Genomic DNA, 23,353 nt, shown 5'->3' on the forward strand with positions numbered 1-23,353 from the left:
CAAGAGGGTTCTGCTCTCCGGGGTCACCAGGACTCCCTCAGGCACATGGACTTTCTATAACCCTTCTCTGTAAGCTGAAAAGGTCTGAACAGTTTAATAGTGGTTCTAACATTTCCTCCCCCCCCCCAAACCTCCCCACTTTCTCCCCAAACAAAATATTTTGTTGAACCTGACCTATAAAACGGATGAACATTGAAATGTCCTCCACTGAAGTGGAGGAAGGGCTCCCACAGCCACTGCCTCCACCCATTGACTTCTGCAGACCCCGGGATCTCCTTAGAGCACAATTCCAAAACCAGGCTGTTCTACGTGAGGAGCTCATTTCAGTGCCGGGAGGCCCAATTCTGGCAGAACTTGTTGTTATCAACTTGTGTGGTGGTGAACACTTAACTCTCTCTGGTCCTCAGTTTTTTAATCTCTTTTCTATAAATTATTTTTAATTAAATTCATTGAGGTGACATTGGTGAATAAAATTATATTAATTTCAGGGGTAAAATTGTTGTATTGTGTATTCACCACCCCAAGTCATGTCTCCTTCCATCACCATTTATCCCCCCTTTACCCTTTCCTACCTCCCCTCACCCGATCTCTTAAATGGGGATCATTTTTCCCGCTCTACGTGTTGTGTCATGCCTGAGCCCATAGATATAACAGTGCTTTCGGATGAAAACACAGAAGAAAATGGTGTCGGTTGTTTGAACCTTGCTTTATTCTGCAGACGTTTTGCAGTGGGTTAGTGGTCAAATGATAAGTTAAACCTCCAGACTTTCAAAATGAGTTTCGTTTTGCAACTTTATTCCAACATCAAAATCTGACATGGCCTATCTGCCTTATTTCCTCCTTTCTTACAACGGAAGCCCCCACCCTCCTTTCCGGTCCCTCTCTTTGCATCTTCCTAGAATTCCATCATCTACCTGCAGGCTGGAATTGTAGAGCCTTCACTACCCTCTCCTTTCTGCCCTCCAACCCCCGTCCTGCCCACCCTTCTGTGGTTGCTTCAGACTCGTTCCTACAAAACCTCAATTCCAAGAAAGGCACCCCCCCAAAAAAAGGCAAAGTATACACTATTCCTGGGCCACTTCTCCTCTCCCCCACAACCGCCAACTGCACATGACCTTGACCTCTCTGGCCTTCCACCTTGATATATCTCAGAGCTAAGCCAACAGCTACTTGTCTGACTATTTTCCAGTGTAACACAGATGCCCAGAGGGCCCAGTCTTGTAGGAGTTACCAAGGGCTCATCTAGAGCCAACTCTTCACAGACAGACTTCATTTGAATGAATACATAACTGCTCATTTATAGAGCTACCTTTAAATTGGCTTAATCTGTACACAAGGTAAGATCCCAGAGCCAGTTGGTTTTATTGGCTCTTTTGGGGGGCGGGGCGGGGGAAGGGTAGAGAGCACTGAGACTAGAGAAAAGAGAAGAAAAGAGGTCTGATGACCCTGGTAAAGAATTTGAAGACAGAGGGTCTGAGTTCAACAATCACTCCTTCCCTGCCTGCACACATATTTTCCTTCCTGTATCTCAGTTTGCTCATCTGCAAAGTAGGGATATAGAGAACTACCCTACTTGTTAAGACTGAATGAGGTAGTATCTGTCAACGTTTCTCAGCCTCAGTGCTGTTGGTATTGGGGACCAGGTAATTTGTTGCAGGGCCGTTTTGTGCAGTGTAGGATGTTTATAGGCATCCCTGGCCTCTACCCACTACCTACCAGTAGCACCCCTACCCTGAGTTGTGACAACCAAATATACTGTCCAATGTTCCCTAGGGAGCAAAATCACTTCCTGTTGAGAACCACCAGTGTATGTGAATTTCACTATTATTGCACGTATGTGACAAACACAGAGTTATCAATTCACTTGCTCCACGGACAGAAAGTTGAGAGCAGATTTGGAAGTGAAAATCGATGTTCCGTCAAATCTCCTCTCCTCTCTCCTCCCCCGACCCCACCCACCATAAAAGACCAGGTGGGCTTGGTGCGAGTTCTAACGCAATCACCCAGGTTGACCCAGAGCACTCCCCTCCACTGGCCTGGATCATTCTTGCAGCGTGGGCCTCACCCTTGTAAAATTGGATGCATTAATGCTGGCAAAATATTTCTTAATCTCCTAAGCCTCTGCTTTGAATCCTTAAAAAGGAAAGAAAGAAAGGGCACAAATCTTTTAATTAGGACGCCCAATCACTTCAGTAAATATTTACCCAGTTGGACATGAGGCATGGAAACCCTGCGCCATCAGTCAATAGAGGTCAGCTCAGGGCGCCTCAGGAACCACAGGGTGCAGTTCAGCTTGGCTTTGGATGGTGTGTTGGAAGGATGTTTCCAGTCATGCTCCTGCTCAAGACAGGTGAATAAACACATTTCGTGCCTACTCTGCACTTCCGCTCCCCACTAAGCCCCAGGTGGATGCCGGGGCCTCCATGTAAATCACTGTGCAGCTTCCTTAGCTTTCTGGAGAGAAGTGGTGGCTTTCTCTGCCAGCTGGGCCACCAAACAAACCAAACTATCCTCAACGTTCTCTCAATGTCCTGGCTGGGCACCTGGGCCCTTTCTGGAACTCTTCCCCTTCCTCTCTACTTGGCCACACACCAGGCCACTCTCTACAGGCAGCTTTCCTGATCAACCCCTACCCTTCTACTCTACCCTGCTTCCCTGTGTAGACTCTGTTTAGCTCTGAAGGGCCTACACACAGGCTGGAATCCAGAGCTGTCTGGCCTTGTATATATCCCAAAGACAAGGGCTTCACTTAGATTTTGGTACCTACCAAGTGGTCTTACATGGAGTGGGCTTTCTGTAAAGCCTTACCAGGTAAGCAGTCAAGTGCCACTATTCCCGTTTTGCAGATATGGACACCAAGAACCTGAGAGAGAAGGTCCTCGGGCCTCCTGACGCACACGCGGGAGCTGCCACACAACACTGCTGAGTGGATTCCTCTCTCCTAACGTTAGGAGTCTTCAGAGACAGATTTCATCACAGCCTGAAATGGAAGTGGGAGTGAAGGAAGCAAGCTCTTAGCTTCCTTCCTCAGGGAGCAAAGATACTTTGTCAGATGGCAAAACACAGAAAGAATCCAAGGAGGCAGGCTGAGGGGGAGGAAAGTGTTTCTATGAGAAGTTTTGCTCCTCCTGGCCACACTGCCCACTGCAACTTCTGTCCCTCCTTCTGGCCTGAGCTCCAGGTCCGGCCTTCCTCCAGGAAATCCTCTGAGAACCCCCCTTCCTGACTCCTGTTCTCCCTCAAGGCCAGACTGCTTTATACTCATATACTCCGTTGTTGTGGTCTATCTTCTCAGAAGACGCTATGGGCTCCGCTGCTGTCCGAGTCTTGGGATTTCTCTACCTCTGCCTCATTCCTGCACCTCCGCTTCCACAGGGCCATTGTCCCCTCGTTCTTTCCTCACCACTCCCCACACACCTCAGGGGTCCTTGGGTAGTAGGGATTGCTGAGGTCATCTGAGGACCATGGTAAAAACTGGGAATTCCAGAAGGGAGGGGAAGGCCTGATGAACTCAGCTGGATGGGGTGGGTAAGGTGGGAGGGGGGAGCTGGGTGTTTATAAACATGTAGAAAAAGTCGGGGGCTTCTGCTGAGTTTATTCCCCACAAGGGCTGGGAGTTTAGACCTTCCTCTCTCTGCAAGCACCCAGAAAATGTGCGAGGAGCTGAACCCCTCACTTGTTCTACATCATCATCATAGCCAACAACTGTTCTTGATACTTAACGTGCCAGGTTCTCTACTAACTTCATCACATGTATGATCCTCAGAACAATCCTCGGAGGCATCTCCGACTGGATTGGCATCTCCACTTTTCAGATGAGGAAACAGAGGCTTAGCGAGATTAAATAAGTCCACCAAGATTGCATAGCTTAGACCACCAGCCAGAAAATTGGAACCGAGGTTGGGGGGCCCTAGGAGGTCCAGTGACTTCTCAGAGTTCAGTGGCTTTCCCTGAAATGAGGTGGCTTCAGGGGGAGCTCTATAGGGGCTCCCTTCGGGATTTCCTGGGGCCCTCCAGCATCCTATAGTCTGCCCTAAAAACCCAATCTGCATTTTCAGCAAAGCCAAGTTTGTAGAGATAGCGGGGAGCTAAATCGCCTCAGTTCAATTCCATGAGCCACTGAAGTGACCCTGGGCAAGTCATTGCACCACTGCATGTCAATTGCCCCTTCTACAAAACAGGGATGATACTGATAGCACCCACTTCATTTGCTGTGAGAGGATTCAGTGTGTTAACATCTGTCGAGTGCTTAGAACAGTGTCTGGCAGAGTAAGCACTATATAAGAGTTGGTTAAATAAATAGGAATTCCCTTTCCTCTCACTGTACGGTGAGGTGCTTGCCTGTAGAGAAAGGCATGGGATGACTGGTGGGTAGTGGGAGTGAATGTTGGGAGGACAGAACTGTCCTAGCAATGGAGTCAATAGCCAACAATCACAGGAGACTTGCTTACAGAGTCAAAAAAGGGGGTGGTCAAGGGAGATTTATCCTCTCTTTGGGCAGTCCCTACCAGAACCCTCCAAAAAACCAAAGCCAGAAGAGGCTGTAAGGGAAGGGATGCAACCCCTCCCAAGGCACTGGGATCAGTTCCTCAAACGGGAGGCCACAGCCTGATGGCCAACCTGAGGGAGATCCTTCAGTTCCAGAGAAAGGAAGAAAACAGTTAATTAAGTTTATCTAAACTGTTTGACAATGGTTTTTAAAGAACCAGAAGAGCAGCTCTTGGAGCTAGCAAGCAGCTGCCCACCAACCACCCTGCACCCCAAAAGGTGCTGCAAGTCTTCATTCTGGGAATCCAGGCCGGGCTTTCTGTCTCACCCAGATGACTTTTTTCTCTTCTTTTTTATTGTGCCAGGAATTCCTCTCCCACGTGGGGTGAACTCCGAGGTACTCAATTAAGCAGCCAATGAAAAGTCAGCTCTCCGGTAGCAAATGACCCTGACACTTCTTGTAACATAAACAGTTGAAACGTTTCCAATTAGAACTGGAGACAGAGACGTTTGAACTCTTTCTCTCCACTCCCCCCCTTCTTCAAAATAATTGTCAAGCGCTTTAGACAGTGTGTTGTATACATGTTTTTTATTTTCTCTTTCTCGAGCATAAAAGAAATTTATTTTTCTCCTTGTTTTTCCTGATTTGTGGGGTGGCATGGGAGTGGGGGTAGAGCGGTGGTAAGCTTCAAGGGGTGCTGGCCTAGTTAGTTACCTTCCCGTTCCTCCTCCTGCTGTTCGGGCTCAGGCAGAGCCGGAGAGCTGGAATTGACTCTGGGTGCGGAGTGACTGGGAGCCAGCTGCGGGCAGCTAGGCCTGTGGCCCTACAAAAAGAGCTGGTAGCGGATGAATGAGTGAATAAATGTGAAAAGAATGAATTCACGCCTTTCCTTCAGCAAATCTTCGCACGGATCCAGCTCCAGCAAGCAAAGGGGGAGCTGAGGTTCCCTCCGGAGTTCGCTGCTCTGGATTCGAATGCTGACATTTCTGCCCAGCTTGGGGCAAATTACTGAGTTTTCTCGGGCTTCCCCCCCCCTCTATAAAATGGCGCTACCACGTCGGGAGAAAGGTGAGGAGAGAGTTCTATCCTGGGTAACAGTGCCCTGGCTTGTACATTTAAGCACTCCAGCGCAGTTCTCATTCCCAACTGCCGGGCCAAGTCCCTCACAAGCTGCCACGGGCTCCTGAGGTGCCCGACCCAGCGCTGGCGCTGAGGTTCACAGGTGAACTCGACAGGAGTTTGTCCTGTAGGAGCTCTCTGGGTCTTGGGGTGCCCGGGACAGAAGCGATGCACGAACCCGAGACAGAGCTGCTGTCCTTTTCTGTCCACAGTCCCCGTAGACCTGGCCTGGGGGCCGGAGCTCGTAGGCCAACTGTGGGCGTGCGCCGTCTGAGCCAGTCCAGAGTGAGACCGAGACTGAGAGGCCTGACGAGGCGCCGAGTCCCGGCATCTTGAAGGCATTGTGTTTAATAAATCCGGGCGAGACGTATACCCGCTCTCCCCCCTCTGCTCTAGAATCCCAAATCGAGACCTGCTGTGGGATCCCCAGTTTATGGGGTCTTAAAACCCCCTCTACTTTGATTAGCGGCTTCAAAGAAATAGCTTTAAAGTTCTCCTCCTCCCATCCCCCACTCCCTTTTTACAGGCCACCCCTCTCCCCCACCCACTCCTTTTAGGCTTCTGGACAACAAAACACTTAATGCAAGTTTAAGAGCGGAGGCGATCTTCAAGCTTCCTCCTTGCACATCGGCCGTAGAAATTACCTATTTCAGGCGTGCGCAGGAGTCGGGAACCGTGGAGTTCGGGTGTTTTTCTTTTTTTCTCTCTCTCTCTCTCTTTTTGGTTTGTGTGTGTGTGTGTTTTACCTTTTATTATTTAAATTGATACGTTTCATTACTAGGGAGAAAAATAAAATATTCCTTTGATACACAAAATCAAATTGATATTTAGCCTCTGCTTACTTTTTTATGCATGGCTCCTTTATACCACATGGTAGTGACAGATTGTTTGAGCTGGAAGGAAAAGCCATTCAAAGCTAATTAAGCAGCCATTCCAAGCACTATTTGCAAGCGGGAGGCTCAGAAGCCTCCGCGTTTGTCAGCGCTCCCCCACCCCGCGTGGTTTTGACTGACAGCTCTGGTACGGACTGACAGCTCGCAGGAGCCCCACCAATCAGTAATTGAGAGTCCTCTCAGCGGCCTCCGATTGGTCTTTCGGGCCTGGCTTGGAGGGCGGGGCTGGTGGCCCCACGTGGGGGCAGGAGTGAGAAAGAGGAGGGGCTGGTAGGAAGCGGGAGCGCCCACCCGTGACGTAAGGGGGAGGGCAGAAAAGGGGGAGGGGGAAAAAGGAAGCTCCAAAGAGGAGCCATTTTGTGTCTAATGAATGCTGCGGCCAGATTCTCGCATCTGTCGAGCTGGGTTTCTCCCCACCCCCCCTTCGGTGCGCGCCGCACACGATTTATGTTTTTATTTAGGAAAATAAATAAATGAAGAGAGGAGCGCCGTTGGGGAGGGCGGCCGGAGTGGGCGCGGAGAAGTTCAGCTCCGAGGCAGGCGCTCACGTGTAACTCCCTACGCACCGGCCTCCGAGCACAAGCTCACTAGCAGCTCCTCATTAAGATGCATAAGCGAACTCAGCTTCTAATGAGGGGAAAGTATAGATCCTGAGGCGGGGGCGGCCGCCACTGACCTGGGGTGCTTTCGGGTTGGCGGAGATGCTGGCGAGAGACCCGGGGACCACCTGGGCCCGCCCACGCGGAGGCGCCCGCAGGGTCAGAGGTGCGGCCACTTCAGCTTCGGAGCTGATTTGGAAGTTGCTTCCCCGTGGTTTGTCCGCCCTAACGTAACCCCGAGCCCTTGAAAGCTAGGCTGTGTGTTTGCGGGCAAACTGACCCGGGAGTTGAGTGGTCTGTTGCGTTCTCTAAAACCTTGCGGGGAGTCCTGGAGTCGCGCACCGGGGTGGGTGAGCGTCTGTACCCCTCCCCCCCCGCCCCGGGGCGTTGGGGCTGACGACCGTACTCCCACAGGCCCTCCGCCGACGCACTACGGGCTGAGAAAAGCGGGTCGGACTCGGAGCACCCAGGTCGGGGCGGGGCAGGTACGCCACTCCTCTCCTCCGGCCTTGGCGCACAGTGAGGAGCTGCGGTCAGGGCGTCGCTTATCCCACTAGAAAAGAGTCCCGAGTGGGGACAGCGCAAACTGAGCCGGTTGTCCGCGGGCAGCCGGGCCCGCCCTTCTGCTCTGCCCTCCGAGCAAGAGTTCCCCAGACTTATCTTCGCAGGCATCCGCTGCACATCAAAGACGTGTTTATTTGGCTTTCCGAAAAGATGGACGAATGAACAAAGAATAGTTGGGGGCTATAGGGGGTGGGAGAAGGAGTGAAGAAAGGGACACCCTCAGTTGTGAGCAAAATTTTAAAGGTGGGATACAACTTTGGGAGCCACCATTTTCTTCCTCCTAAATCTTGTGAAGTGAAAACATTAAAGTGACAAAGTGATTTTGTTTGTTTTATATAGTATCTAATTGGACTGCTCTGCAGACCTAATGAGATTAAGGGGAGGAATCGTTTGCCGCCACTGCAGAATAAACTCATACATTACACCAGCCACAGGTTTTGAGGACTGTACAGCTTGTCTTTTTTTTTCCCTTTTGTTATTATTCCTGTCTTCTCTCTTTCCCCTCCCGCCAAATAGTTATTTGCTAGTAGATCGTGGGGGGATAAGAAGTGGAAAAAACTCTAGCAGCCCAGGACTATAATATATATCTATTTATTATATGCCTTTCGGTTAATTCCTGATCTGAGGAGCGCTGTTTTTCACTCTCATGCGAAAGTCACCAGCGGGTAGGGCCTGATTGCTACTTTTCATGCATAGTTTTAGACACAAGAGGGCATTGTGACGTTGCGCCTGGCGGCGCCCAGTCGCAGGCCGAGCCCAGTGGCCCCACGTGGGGGCCCTGCGTTCCCATTGGCCAGCGCGGGTGAAGCTGCCACATTATTTTGTTACTTTTCAGTCCCTATTTGGAACTGCTCTCGCGGCAGTTCAGACCTCGTGCTCGTCCCCCCTTGTCTGTCTGTGTGTGGTATCCGCAAGTCCGGGGCACTCTTTGGGGTGTGTGTGTATGTGTGTGTGTATGTGTGTGTGTTTGAGTGTGTGTGTTTGAGGGGTTTGTCGGGGTGCAGACCGAAGAACTAAGCGGAGCCGAGGGGAAGGAAGCCGTAGAGCTCCCGAGTGTCGGGCTGCGTCTCCCCTCCGGCGTTCCTTCTACCGCCAGAGCGCTCCGAGGTGGCGGAGGTGGCGTCGAGTGCTCCTTGTTGGAGACGCCGCGCTTGAGCTGGGAACTGCTAGGACCCTTTTGAGGAGGCTTCCTGTGCCCGCTGGAGTTAGGATGCCAAGTCGGCCGATTTGCACTCGCTGAGCCGGAGTTTCCTCCTCGGCCCTGGGAAGGGCTGGCTGTGGCGGCGGCGGCGGCGGCAGCGGCAGCACCAGCAGCAGCAGCAGTAGCAGACGGAGCAGCAGGCTCTCCTCTCCAAGGGGGGGCGTTGGGAGCCCGGCTCCCGCCCTCACCCGCCAGAGCTTCTACGGCCCCTAGCCGCTACCTCGGAGCCGACCTTCTTCCTCTTCAAGCCGACAGCTACCTCTAGGCTTGGACCCGCACGCCGCGAATGCTGGGGCTGCCCCGGCACGTCCCCCTCCCACCTGAGTAATTGCAGGGGGCCAGCACTCGCCCCAGAAGAGGCTCTGGCCTCGGGTCCCCGCGCTGTACCCGCCGGGGAGGAGACGATGTCCGCCCAGCTCCCGGTTCTGACGCGCTCCACGCAGCCTGGGGAAGGCTGCTGGCCGCAGACCTCCGAGCCCTAGGCTCACAAAGCCCGCGCCCGCCACCCGGCCTCGGCGCCCGCCGACGACTTTGCCGCCCGCTCCGCGGCTCTTTGTCTTCGCTTGGGGTGGGCACTCGACTCTGGGATTTCGCTGCGAGAGCGGGCTGGGGGGGCCGGGGGCGAGCTCTCGGTTTGCCCGCCGCCCCCCTCTCGGGCTTGGTTCCCCTCTCCCCCGTACCTCCCCGGCCCGGGCTCTTGGTGCTTCCACGATCTCAGAATCACGACCCCTCCCTGCCATGTATCCGCAAGGCAGACATCCGGTGAGTAATTGTAATTCGGTTTATTTAAGCATCTATCATGGCTGGGTAAACGAGGCAGTTTATCTGGCACCTCCATTTTGCTTGTTGCTACCTTTCTCGTGTGTGTGTGTGTGTGTGTGTGTGTGTGTGCGCGCGCGCTCACACAAAGGGGACTTGGGGGGGGGCGCCGTTGAGAGAGGAGGTTCATTCCACCCGAGTGGCATGGGGGGCTGCCTGTGTTTCCAGGGACCTGTTTGTTTTCATGCTGTCCCTGCACCCTCCCCTAAGTCTCCCAACTCAGCCGCGTGTCTCCCCCGCCCCCATCTTACTTGGGAATGCGGGGGGCCCTTCCTGAAAGGGATGGGAGCCCTGCAGCCAATAGGGAGGGGTTGGGGCACCCCCTCCTGCCCCGTCGGGGAGATGAGAAACTTGCTGGGAAGGTTCTCGGCTGAGACCGTGTTCTCTCCGGTGGGGTGGGGACTGGGGGTAGAGTAACTAGGGGCAGCTGCAGAGGGGCGCGGGCGGTTGGAGCCCCGTCTGAGCCCCCTCTTTCCTTCCCCCTCCCTGTCTTGTCCTCGCGGGCTCCAGGCTCCCCATCAACCCGGGCAGCCGGGATTTAAATTCACGGTGGCTGAGTCCTGTGACAGGATCAAAGACGAATTCCAGTTCCTGCAAGCTCAATATCACAGGTAAGGCCGCTGGGGGCCGCCCCAGGGCTGGTGGGGAGGGGGCGTCCCCACTTGGCTCCTGCCAACCCCCGCAGAGACGGTGGGGGCTCCCGACCTCGGGGCGGCGGGGCAGACGGGCCTCCGCCTTTTGTTTCCCCTTTCCAGGCGCGGCGCTTTAACCCTTGGCTGCCCGCAGCCTCCTGGCTCCCCGCGCCGCCTGCTGGGTCCCTGGGGTGTGAGTCCGGGTCTTGGGAGGCCTGCTCTGGGTTCTGGAGGTCGAGAGTGAGCGTCAGGGTCCTGCCTCCCCTTGGCCGGTATCATCAGTCTCTTCACTCTGCCGCGGGAAGTTTTAGTTGTTTAACTCCCCTTCGCCCTGAGGCTGCGGGGTAATAGGGGGCATCAGGGAAGTGGAAAAGTGGCTCTCAGAGGCCCTAGGTTGGGGCCTTGGGGAGGCCGGGCACGCCCCAGGCCTAAGCCTTAATGCTTCTGCCCTTGCAGCCTCAAAGTGGAGTACGACAAGCTGGCGAATGAGAAGACGGAGATGCAACGCCATTATGTGATGGTGAGAGGCTGTGAGGGCTGGGCTGGCTGGCGGGCACGCAGGCAGGGAGGCTGGCTGGGCCGATTCCCGCCACGAGCCCCCCCACCCCCAGGGCCCGCTGGAGGAGGTTGGTTGAAAGAGGGGCAGAAAGAGAAACCCAAATCCCAGGCCCGCGCTTCTGCGATACCTTTGTGCCCCTTTAGTTCATATTTTGAAGGTTTCCCAGAGGGCTGATTGCCCTATCTTGGCAAAGTAGGACAGGGCTCAATTAGCCCAGGTCAAGGGTTTGGATGAAAATCTCCCTTAGAGCCCTCCTGGGAGTGTTTGGAAACTTTGCCGCCCAGGGATGTAGCCGGAGTGGGCCAAAAGCCCTCCCTCCTACCTCTTTTCTTCCCTAGACCTTTCTGAGAGTGGGGGAAGAGCCTCCACGGCCTTCTCCGGGATTTCCCAACTGAGAATCTTATCAGCCCAGGGCAGTAGATGGCCATTCTCCCCTTTTCCCAGTGTCTGTTCCAGCCGGTTTACATCATCCCTCTGTGAAAGGGCATGGAAGGCACTTCAGCGGCTCCCTGCACAGCTTTCCACATAAGAGGCCTTCGACACATTGCTAAATAACTCTCAGAGGACAAGAGGGTCCCAGTGTACACACAATTCCCTGTTGAACCTGAACCTTGTACAAACAGGATATATGGCACATGCGGTGCTTGTGGGAGGGAGGGCGGGCCCAGCTTCTCTGGCTACTGGATGTATAATGTTCTGTAGAGAACAGCACTCAATTGGGCTGTTCTCAGCCCTTAGACCATTCTATTACTGGCTTTGGGGGTTGATTTAAAGTACTTTAGCACATGTATCCTGAAAGTACAATTTGACCAAAACCTTCCCAACAGCTGATTTAGGAAAACGAAGAGATTTCTGGGTTGTCTGTTAATAGCAGTTGTTTTCACTTTTAGTACTATGAGATGTCCTATGGCTTGAACATTGAAATGCACAAGCAGGTAAGTACTTTTCTCCTTTAAAATAGCTATATACAATTTTTAAAAAGTTATATAATGCATGGTTTGTCATGGCCCCTCCTGTTTGAAAATGAGCCTAGTTTTTCTCTGCCTCCTACTTATCCTTTAGGATTGAATGGATCCAGTCCTTGAAATACAGGGTCTCAGGCTTTGCTGATTTCTTGAACATGGAGCTTTCAACCTTGTGAAATTTGTCCTTGTCTCAGATTTTGGTGGAGGATAAAGGAGCAATGGGAAAGTTGTACTTTCAGGATCTGCTTTAGAACTCCTGAAACCCAGAATCGGCTGGCTGCTTTTATCTGTTTTAATGTAAAATTCTCAAGAGGAAATGCAGGAGAGGGTGTGTGTGTGTGTGTGTGTTTGCTTGCTTGCTTGCCCGTGCAAAAATGTGATGTTCTTTCTGCTTTGATAAGATTAAACTTCAAGAGTCTTAAAAGCTAAGCTGAGCTGTCAAAACTCAAATGGAACAAGTCACTAACTGCTTAAAAATATAACTGGAATGAAATAAAATCCTAACGCCCTGCATTTATGAGGGCGCTTTCTCATCTCCTCTTAATTGAAGGCAGCCTCCTTCCCCTCTTACAGAGAAGGAAGGTGAAGAGGAGAGGTGAAGTAACTTGCCCAGGGGGCAGCCTGGCCAGGACTTTTGAGATGACTGGGAGTTGAGCTCACCTTTGAAATCCTGAAGTCAAACCAGTTTAGCTAGTGTGGTGCTGCTTGATGGATATGTAAACTACCTCTTATTGTCACTCTTCTAATAACAGTATACCTCAAGCTGAGCAAATACAAACACCCTTTATCTGGGTGCATATCAGTAAGTAGTCCCTGGTGCTAGGCTGGGCGTTAGAAAAGGCCTGTTTGTGTATTTGTGCTCCAAGGAGAGGCTGCCTATAATTTAGCTTGGCCAGCGATTAGTGTTGGCACGTATAAATGGCACAGGCCTGTTGTTCTTTTTAACAATTGCTGTTCTTGAAATCTCAGAAGGCTGTTGACTCATGCTAGCCTTTGGTGACCGTGACTTGAATGGATTTTCTGCTGTAAATTAACAGTCGTTTACAAGGTTTCCATTTTGCTCTTTCAGGGGGGCAGGACCCAGGGCAGGTGAGAAGGGCAGGTGAACTCTGGAATGCTCCGAGACTCCTGCCTGCTCCAGTGGCCCGTGTAGAGCCTTGTCAGTCTGTAGTTTCCTTTCTCCTCCTGGAGGGAGCTCCAGTGTTGGGTGAAGGGCAGCCAGAAAGGGCTGAGCAACGTGGGAAGCCAGCTTGTGGCTTCCTGAGGGATTAGCTCTTTAGGAAGATACTCGTATCTGTGGAAATCTCAGAAGGAAATCATATCTGTTTATGATTTAGAAGTCATAGACAGATACCACGTTGTATGTAAAGGTGTTTCTTCTGGGCAGAATTGTTCAGCCCAACCTGAGGTGGAACTAACCAATCTTGATGGGTGCAATAAGATTGCTCGAAGTGGCATTGGGGTCCCAGGTGTTCATGTATCTTGGGGTGTTACGCAAGGTGCCATCTCCTCCCTTTTCCCACCTCTCCCCCCCCCCCCCCCGCCAGCATTTAATATCTTGGGTGTGTTTAAAGAGAGTAATTGTACTCAGGTTTAAAATTTATAGCAGCAGTTATTCTGAGAGCTTCATCATTAAGGTGTAATATGTTGTTGCATGTTGAGGTGTTCCTCCCCGTGTCTGGGAGTGAATGGTTCTTTGGCAGAGGAAATCCATCTTGGCCGGTGGAGCACAGCTGTTCCCAGAGTCCTGAGGACACTGAACTCAGGCAGAGTGAGCCACCTTAACGCATTTGGTGGTGGGGTTTCATAAAGAGCAGCTGTGTGCATCTGGGGCTTCTGGCCGTTCCCCAAACCGGGTTTTTAGGGGGAGAATGCCTGAGGTTTGGCTGCATCGGCTCATTTAATGCTGTCAGCTGCCCGAGGCAGATAGATGGGTTCTCTGTCCCCTTTTATAGGCCAGGAAAGGAGGCTTCGGGGACGCCAAGTGGGCAGAGCTGAGACTCAGATCTGTGCCTCTAGGTTCCCAGCCTGGTGCTTCATCCTTCCCTCCTCACCTCTGCCTTCCAGCCTCAGTTCCCGTTTGCTTCCCAGCACAAATGTGTGTGTTCTGAATGCTGTGCCTTTGCCAGGTTTATGGCAATCTCAGAGTTGGGTGAAGTCACCCTGTGGCTGTGTTAGGAACAAAGAGACAAGGAGGTGAAGAAAGCTCTGCTGAGAAGTGCAACCCTGACCTGATGGGGCCGGCCACTCCCTGGGCTTGCGAGCTTTCTGCTGCAGAAGAAAACCGGGCCACTAATTGTAGTGTGGGTCTTGGGTGCATTTGGCGGATGGTGGTTAGGCCTGAGCAAACAAGTTTATCAGCTGACCTGTTTAGCGGTTGACTGGTGTTTTATCTGCACACACAATCAAGTGACTGGAGTGCTTGAATTATTCATGCAGTGTCCTGCCCTCTAGACTTGACTGTTCGTGTGATTACATCTGCCTGGAACAAACAGGCTGGATTCTTCATCTTTCAGCTCAGGGCTGGGGGTAAGGACTGTCTGTACTTTTTATATAATAGATGATCTCCAGAGTTAGCACCTTGGGAAGTGTGGCGGTCCTTAGTCTGCTTTCTCGCACGCACATCCTCTTACCACCATGGGAAATGCCTATTAGTTGGGAACCATGGCTTCTGTCAGATGGGCCCTGTATTGACAGAGGGCAGCTGATAAGGTGCATCCAGCCCATTTTTATTTTACTGAGAGGTTAAATTCACTGTGGGTTGGCTCCTCTCCTGGCTGTGTCTCTGTCTGCCTCTTGTTCTTTTTCCAAGCTGTCAAACCCCAGAGAAGTAATAAATGGTTTCTCCTCCCACTCCTCTGCCTTCGTCCCTAATTATGGTAAAGCGAAGATTACAGAATCACAGGCCTGGCCTGAAGACTTGAAGAGGTCACTCACCTCCTCCAAGCCCTTGCTTCCAGGCAGAATGTCAAGGGTGATTCAGCGAGGCCAGGGAGGCAAGGATAGCTGCCCAACTCATCAGTTCCCATCTTGTTCCTGCGCAGACTTTGCGATGTCAGCCACAAATCACAAAGCCACTTAGAAACAAACGCGTCATCAGGCCACTTTGCATTCTCTGCCAGTGAGTGCTGAGGGTTTGAAAGAGGTCTTGAGGGCTTTGATTTGGGGGCAGCCTCAAGCCAGCGCTGTAAGGTCACCTTTTTCTAGAAACCCAGTGACTCTTCCTCTAATTTCCTTTTGCCATGCCGGAGTTGGGAAAGCCCTGTGGCTTCTCACCCAGACCTTTCAAGATACAGATGAGGAAGCTGAGGCCCAGCTGGGAGCTGGTGTGTCCTGAGCCTTCCAGTCCCGTGTTAGCAGCAGAGTTGCCACCACAGCCTTTCCTCCTGACCCCAGTTTCTTCAGCCAGACTCAGGGCATGAAGAGTGTGAACTAACTAATAGCGCTCTGTGCCTTTAATTACGGTTGCTTCTTTTTGTGCTGTTATCTCAAGAGCCTAAGGCAACAAACCCGGCTACACCAAGGTCCAAAGTACCCCACTTTGGGTTGTATAACCAGCCATATCAGCTGGACCTCTGGCTGTGTTCCTCTTCTGAATTGCTAGCTACTTGCACCATTAGTGATGTGAGGTGCAGATAATACATGGAATGTGTAAGTGGGAAAGGTCCCAGAAGTAAGGTTCCTGGGGGAGGTATAGTGGTCAAGCCAGTGAACTTTCTACTATGGATACGGAAACCCACGGGGGTGGCCCTGAACCCAGGGGCTGAGGGAGGGAGGGGAAACCTCCATTAGTCACCACCCTGTCTGTGTCATCTCCTGCAAGTAATGAGGGGCTTGGGCTAGAAGACCTGTACGTGTGACAGCTTGAAGTTCTGTGACCATTGTGAAGGTGTGGGTGGCCAGAGGGAGCCAGCAGATGGCAAAGTCACCAAGACCCTGCCCAGGAGTGGTCTGCCTTGGTGGAGAGAAGGTGATCACCCTCAAAGTCAATGGGGACACCTGTTTGTGCGACGCCTTTGTTGAAGTAAGAAGAGATCCTGGTATCATTTTTGGTCACAGTGCTGGCATCCGAGAAGCCCACTGCGCCCCGGTTTCCATCCGACTGTTCCTGCCTTGCCGCTCTTCCCCGGAGCCGGCTCCTCCACTCACACGGCTCCCGTCACCGTCCTGGGTCCCTCACTCGGCTTTGGGCTCTGCTGAGCTCAGTGCTGTTTTCACTTTGCCCTGTCCACCTCGGAGGAAGCCTGCCCCCCACCCTTCAAGACTTCTAGCTTTCTTTAGCCCCCCTTTGTTGCTGATGATGTTGTACGGGGTGGGGGGTGTGGTGCTTCACTGCGCCTTTGAGACTCTTTCCATGGAGCGTCCGGACCAGGGGGCTCCAGATTGCGCAGAGCTCTTTCTCTCTGGATCCCTTCCTCCTCGTTTCATGGAGGAAGGGTCTAGTCTGTGTCAGAGTTCATTTCCATTTTGTTCCTGTGTAGGAACATGTTTTCTTGTCCCATCTGCTGTACAAAATCCTGGGACACCAGGAACAAAACGGTGATCCAGGCCAAATCTCAGTGGGGTTTCCCCTGCAATCTGGCAATGGTGATGTCCTTTCCCCCACTTCATTGTCTCGTTTTTGTGGTTGTGGAGGAAGGCCCTCTGCTGAGGTGTCTTATGTGCACTTGGCACATAGTAGTTGCTCAGTAAACAGTGTTTGTTTTTCTTGACTCAGGGCAGAATTCTGATTCCCTGTGCGCTGTGAGTGGGAAGTGGAGGTTTTAACTGTGGGCTGGCCCCCGGCTCTGCGGGCTTCCTCCTCCTGCTCCGCATTCAGTTTCTTCATCAGTCAAATGAGGGGGTTGGCTTCATTCCCAAAATGGTGATTAGGGGACCGGGATGTGCTGGGTGTGGGCTGAGGCTGGTGAAAGAGACACCCTTCCCTCTACTGGGGAGCCGGGCATCTAAATAAGTCATTGCAATGCAGTGAGGTAAGTGCTAACGTGGCCGAGTGACACAGGAGGAGCACTCGGGACAGAACAGCTGATTCTTCCTGGGCAAGGGGCTGCCCCTGAGGGCTGTTACTTAAGCCATGTGTCAGAGGGAGGGCAGGGGCTTCTAGGCTGCCAGCAGCATTGGAGCCCCCTCCAGGGGTGGCAACAGCTCAGTGGAAAGGCAGGCATTTCCTGCACTCTGGAAGCCGCAAGTCCACAAGCTTTAGGTATCGTGTGGAGCGAAGTGAAGAGGTGGTGACATTTTGCAGCGCTGATCTCCGAGGCCTCTCTGCTCTCACACTCCCGACTCTGTGGCTCCTGCCTCCCCTTATGGCTCTCCAGGGCTGGCCCGAGTCCATCTGCCTGGGGTGGGGGTGGGGCACACTGTTTTTCCGCGGCCTCGCTTCCCCTGTCTGGGTCCTCACCGGAATATGCTGGTTTGAACTTTATTTCCTAATGTGGCATTGTCTCCTTTCTCGTACTGATAATTCCGTAATGACTGGTTGTGACCTGCCCCCTCCCCCATATTTAATTCTCATCAGCCCAGCTCTCCACTTTGCTATTAATGATAGCAGCCAGCAAAATAGCTTTCAACATGCCATTGACAGTCTGGTTTAAGAGCGCACTTGAAGTAGTGCTAGACAGCTGAAAGCACCCATAATTGTGTACCAGAGTGAGAACTGCGTGCTCAAGGGCCTTGTTTTTATATGCTTAAAGGGACAATATCTTGTTTTCAGCAAATGCTCTCTGAGACTCACAGCCAAGATGCTTTCTTCCTTTCTCTCTTTGCTGTTGGCTACTTCTTTTGCCTTCCAAAGCGATTTTTTTTTTTAAGTTGGGGCTAGGGAGAAGCTTTGGGAAGGGGCTTTTCCTGCTGTGGAGTAAGTAAGGATGATTCCCCAGATTTGTTGCTGCGAGTCATCCCTGGCAGACAGCACGCACAGGGGAGGGCTGTGCCGCCTGCTTGAGGGTTCTTAGGACCTGGCGTTTCTCACCGAGATTGATTTTGAATTCTTTTGTTTGGTAAGGAAGTTGCACAGTCAGCACGGCACAGTAGGCAGGCAGGCAGGCTTCCTAGTCGTCATTGGGTGTTTGAGGCAGAAGCTACCTTTGGGGGGTTGTGGGGGTCGTGCGGGAAGGGTCCTCCTTGTGGAGAGTCAGGTCAGGGACCTCTAAGCCCCTTTCAACTCAGACATTCTAGGTGGCTGTTTTTGTGCAGAGGCCCCTTTGGAAATGTGAGGGTGGGTGGGGCAGAGATTTATCTTCTCAAGTGGAGGCTCATCCAGGCTTAGGGGTTTACCCAGGGGCCCCATTTATTCAGCCCTGAAGATTTTGCCTGAGAACAATTACCTCCCTCCCCTTCACCCCAGCCAGCTTCCTTACTTTAAAGATGCAGCAACGTTTTGGGAAGAGGCGCTCTCCACCCACTGTCACCAAAACCTCCCTTTACCAGTCGCATCCATTGATGGGTGTAGAAAAAGGGCATGTTCCCAGCATTGGGAAAGGCGGGGGGCGGGGCAGACCCTTTGGGTCTGGAGTCTGGCTTTGTCGTCCTCTCCCCAGTGGACAGCTGTTGGGGGGGGGGGCGGTTCTGGGGCAGCGACCACAACCACCACCACAAAGTAAACCCAGAAAGAAGGCTTTTGTTGAGGATAAACAGTTTGGAAGTTTTGATCTTCCAAGTACCATGGGTTATAATATAATCCTAAGTAGCACTGATTGTTTATCAAACAGATGAGACATTTTCATCTGAGGAACCTAAAACAATAGGCATTTGGTCCAGACAAGCAAACACCAGGACGGAAGCCTGGGCTTGAAGATGGCCTGTGCCTCCCGGGCCCGGAGGGCTGTGCTCTGCAGTTGGGGCTGGTGGGGGCGGGGCGAGCAGCGTCATGTGGACTGACAAGGCTGTGAGTTCCCTGGGGGACAGGCCCGCTGGTGTTCCCAGAAGCCCAGCGAGTTCTGCACGCTGCTTGGCCCCGTACTGGGCCGCACAGTCTGCGTTTTGTGGAGGACTCCAGTGGGGTTATGTTCCAGATTGGGGTTCTCCCTAACTCTGTGTGGCGTTGCGGACTTTCTGGAAAGGAAAGAAACCTTTTTTTTTTTTTTTGAAGCCTTTTGGCTGTAAAAATTGTGATTCTAGAAAGAAATGTGTCATAAACCTTTATCTTAAAGTCTTTAATGTAGCTTCAGCATTTTTCTTTTCATCTTGCATTATGGATACTTTCAGTGTGAGGGGAAGGAAGGGGCGTGAGCACAGAAATGGCTCGGCAGAGAGATGATAAAGCAGAGATGGGGGAATTAGGAGTGGGGAAAGATAACAAACTTGCTGAATTTGGATTACAGGAAGGACTGAGCAGCGGGAAGCCACTCGGGTCAGTGGCTGGGAGGTACAGTAGTAAACTCTGCTTGTCACGCCCTGACTGTCTCTCTCAGCTCGGGAGGGAGTTCGAAGTGTTTCAGCCTTATCTCATTGCCCTTCTAAATCCTTGATAAGCCTTGTTCACAGCTTCTCAACTGTGTGTTTTTATCCTAAGGGAAAACTGGGCTAGCCCAGTGGGATGGTGGTTTTGGGGCGGCAGTGGGTTCGAGAGGAAGCCCGTCGTGGGAACCGGTTCTCAATGACTGACTTTGATTTCAATGGCCTATGAAATGCCACCACTCCTGTCACCCTTGTTTGGGATGAGAGGACCCTCTGACCCTGCAGGGGACCAGCATGCTCTCTGGTTGTGAACCAGTGGTAGGTGGATGAAAGGGGCTCTGTTTCTGTCCACAGGCTGGTCCCTCCCGTGCCACCCGGGTTTCCTAGAGAGCTCTTGTCTTTTAAAGGTCGTGGCCAGTGTTTCATTTGCAGTACTGCCCTCATGGGGAGACCCCCCAAAATCTAAGAGGCCACCTCTGCAAGGGCAGTGTGATTTTTACAGCCTCTCCAGGGGCAAGGGGAGATTTGCATAATGTTGGGGGGAGGGTTAGGTGGGGGTTTGCTGTGGCAACCTGAGGGATGGGTTGAGAATTTTTCCTCCTTGTGGGAGCAGGTGGAAGCTGGGAAGGTGGGGGAGGGGCGGCGGGTTATCTGAGGGGAGGGAGGGGTAGGCGGGCTGGCGCCTGGGATGAACTGCAGTGTTGGAAGGTGTAATCTGAAAAGACTTTCCCATTCTGTCTACACAGACAGGCTCTTTGAGGCCACCCCCCAGAAGAGGGAGGGGTGGGAGGCAAGCAGAGTTTAATGTGTTTGGGACCAAGAAATTAAAGTGAACAAATATTTAAAGATTACTGGATCCTGTTAACGGGAAGCCCTATGGATAGTAACTGAGAGCCTGGGAAATGCAAGTCTTAGAGTCGTAGAGCCAGGGAGGGACTTGGCTGTCCTGTGGGCCAGGGTCCCTCCCGTGGAGTGGTATCTAGCCCATGCTTCCGAGGATGGGGCACGCATGTGTGCACAGCACTTCATTCATTTCTGGGATGGTCGTCCTGGGTGACTCCACGTGACCGAACCTGGGGCTCACGTGCAGGTCACAGCTGGGGCTGGAGTGCAGGTCTCTGGATTTTGCGTTGCCAACTCTTTCCAAGGTCAGTGGCCCGGAATCTTCCCCCCCCCCATTTCCCACTTCCTCATTTACTATTTCCAATTCGCTTATCCCCTAGACTCTTGGCAGAACATATCTGAGATTTCTGGTAGGGAGAGAGAGGGAAGACACGTTCCTTTCAGGGAAGCACACGGCAGGGTCATGTCTCAAACTCTGCACCTGGCGCTCCCTTGTCTCTCTGATGTCGTGGCTGGCCGAGGGTGTTGTGTCTCGTCCTCACTGCCACCCTCCCCCTGCGTGAAGGACTCGGGGTCTGGTGCGTACAGCATCCGTCCCAGGCTGGCCCCAGCCCGCGCCCCCCTGCCTCCCACGGGACACATCCTCAGGGTCACACCAGGGCTGGGCCTTTTCTTGTGCGAAGCCCTCCCAGCATAAAGAATTCAGCAGGCTTCTTCGGAAACATAAATATTTAATGGTGTTGTAGTTATATATAATTTGATCAATATGTCAGTGCTAAAAGGGCCTTTAAGGAGGCTCCCCTATCACTGAGTGACCTGGGATGTAAACCTCCCAGCCCCTCCAGGAACAGGGGTCATTACCTCCCTCGGTTGCTAAGTGGAGCGTGTATGCACTGGCCCCCTTCTTAAAGTCCCTGGCTCTGCTTTCTCCTACAGCCTGTGGCGGGGGCCTGGGAATGCCGGGCTGGCTCTTGCTGGAGGTCTCACCCCTCCCTGCCCCTGGGCTTCCCTCCCATCAGCAATAAAACACCCACTTGCTTTTTTTCGGCTTAGTCTGAGGAGAAACTGCCTGGCAAGGAATGTCATCCTGTAGTTCGGTGACTGAGGGTCTATCATTTTAGAAATTGCCTTGGAAAAACGCGGTAGGGTGTTTTAAGTTAAAGTTGCCCAGTCACATTGTTCTGCAGTCCTCCAACATTTGATTGCTGGGTGACTGTGGCCCCCGGCTGCTAGAACCTCCCCCTTTTGCACAGCCCCCCAGCCCTCCGTGGTTTTAATTCAAGGTGAAGCAGATTGACTTTGAACACCCAGGACTTGAGTCAGAGAACCAGGTTAAATCTGATCCAAATTCAAGAACCCCACAGCAGACCGCGTCTCCCTCCCAAATGTACATGCCTCAAGAAGCATGACCCGAGGCCCAGCCCCCAGATGTGTCTTCTTAGAGGTCACTTGGCATGCCAGGCTCGGGGCGGAGTTGAAAACCGTTTCCACCTGGCTGGGGAGCTACACGTGGTCAGGCGTCTTTTCCTCATCTCGTTTTTCTCACACACGCGCACACACGGGAGTCCGGATTCCCATCGTGCCGCCCTGATTGTCCCGGGAAGGAGTGCTGGTTGTCGAAATGAAACCAGCAGCCTCCTGGTGGACCCTTGGTGTCTCACAGACGTGGAAGTTGCCGATGCTTGCCACTAAATGGTGTGTCTTGAAGAGGCCTTGCCTGGCTGTTTTGAGCTCACAAGCAGTCTTCCTTCATGAACCAGAGAACCCAGACAGTCGCTTGACACGCACCGATCTAGGACATCAGTGCTCTGTGACAGGTGTGTGCAGTTTTGCAACGGTCACATTCAAACGGCTCCTGCTCTGAAGACTGGCGGTGGCACTGAGCCCAGCCCAGCATCATCCCATCACTCCGTCTCAAGGTGGCTGGCTTCTCTGCTCGTCCTCCAAACCCAACCCATGCGGTCTCACCGAGCTCTGGGGAAGAAGTGGAAAGTCACAGAGCAGTTCAGAAATGTCAAGCATTCTAGACACTAAATGGAAGTTCCCCAGTGCGTCCCTCAGTTCTGCAGACGACAGCGCTGAAGCCCAGCGGAGGGGAGCGGTTTGCCCAAAGCCTTCCAGCCGGATGGAAGCAGAGCCGGGAGTAGGAGCCAGGCCACTTCTGTGTGGCTTTGGGTCATAACATGCTCTTTAAAGTGGCAGGTTTCTCCCTCTCCTTGTTTTCAGTTGGCGGAGGTTAAAAAGTGTGCGTTTTCAAGAGCCAACGGGTACAACCGCCTGGGCAGTTGAAAATGGAGTAGTGGAGAGACCCTCTGATGGAAGTGGCTGTCCGCTGTGCCTCGAGCAGTCAGCTAAATGGCGGCGGGAGGGGGGATGAGGGGTGCTGAGGCAGGGGCAAGAGGTTGCTGTGGGCGAGGACCACCAGCAGGTTCCCTCTCCGTTCCTTCCTTTAGTGTTGCCCGAGGGTGGCGAGCAGCAGCAGAGCAGACGCGAGCGTGTTGGGTGGGGGAGAAATGCTCCGAGGATGCTCAAGTACCCTCAGTTTACGGCAAGACGTTTAAGGGTCCTGCTTTAATAAGGAGACGATGGGGCAAACGGGAGCTCCTAAGGCACGTTGAGCAGATTGCTCTTTGGGAAATTACACTTGCCCCCCACTATCTTGTTTCCCTCATTCATCTGCCTAACAATCTCGGCAGAGACACGGGGCAGATGTTACTCCAGTGCCCAGCTGGGAGTGCAGAGTCTGAATTTCGCAGTATCTCTGAAGTGTCTGTGTGTCGCAGATTAGTTTCTTCTGAGCAAGTGTTTTTCCACCAGCAAAGCCGCCTCTTTGAAGCACACTTGAAAGGAACCTTTCAGAGGCAGCGTCAGTCTCCCCAAACACCTTTTTCCACAGGCAGCAGTTTCTCTGCCGTGGACACTGGCCACTTTGAGGCCGAGGCTCTGGCTTAAAGGCGGTGGTTTGGCGGGACTGAGATGGAGGGTGGCCCTGGCGATAACAGAGGTGCCCGGAGGAGTTTCCAGCCGATGATCGCCCTCCAGTTTGTGGGTGGCGACTGCCCCGATTGCAGAAGCCACTCGGCTTGGTTTTCCTCCCCTCTTGGAACTGTGTTCGAGTTGGATAAAACACCGTTTCCACAGCTGCTTTAATCAGAAATGCTGTTGATCATTAACCTGACGGTAGTTTTTCTTTCAAAAATACTTCTCTGAGTGCTCTCAAAATGTGGAAATTTGGCTTCTTGGTAGGAAGTCATTTAGTGATGTTGCTTAAC

General features: G+C 52.6%; 1 protein-coding gene across 13 annotated transcripts in view; it reads left to right on the plus strand.

Annotated features, from left to right (window-relative positions):
* Nucleotides 1–8,510: 8,510 nt before the first annotated feature.
* The window catches only part of TLE3 (TLE family member 3, transcriptional corepressor), a 41,916-nt gene continuing 27,073 nt past the window's right edge, over nt 8,511–23,353 (plus strand). For 12 of the 13 annotated variants that reach the window (XM_037137242.2, XM_037137241.2, XM_037137245.2 and 9 more), the window contains exons 1-4: nt 9,510–9,627; nt 10,195–10,295; nt 10,773–10,836; nt 11,766–11,810. In XM_037137242.2, coding sequence (XP_036993137.1) covers nt 9,604–9,627; nt 10,195–10,295; nt 10,773–10,836; nt 11,766–11,810 — 234 coding nt within the window. In that variant the 5' untranslated portion in view covers nt 9,510–9,603. Of the gene's footprint in view, nt 9,628–10,194; nt 10,296–10,772; nt 10,837–11,765; nt 11,811–23,353 lie in introns of all 13 variants that reach the window. The other variant, XM_037137237.2, reaches the window with a different exon arrangement.

This window comes from Artibeus jamaicensis, unplaced genomic scaffold, assembly GCF_021234435.1.
Source record: "Artibeus jamaicensis isolate MK-2021 breed Jamaican fruit bat unplaced genomic scaffold, CSHL_Jam_final scaffold_286, whole genome shotgun sequence".
Taxonomy (NCBI): Eukaryota; Metazoa; Chordata; class Mammalia; order Chiroptera; family Phyllostomidae; genus Artibeus; species Artibeus jamaicensis.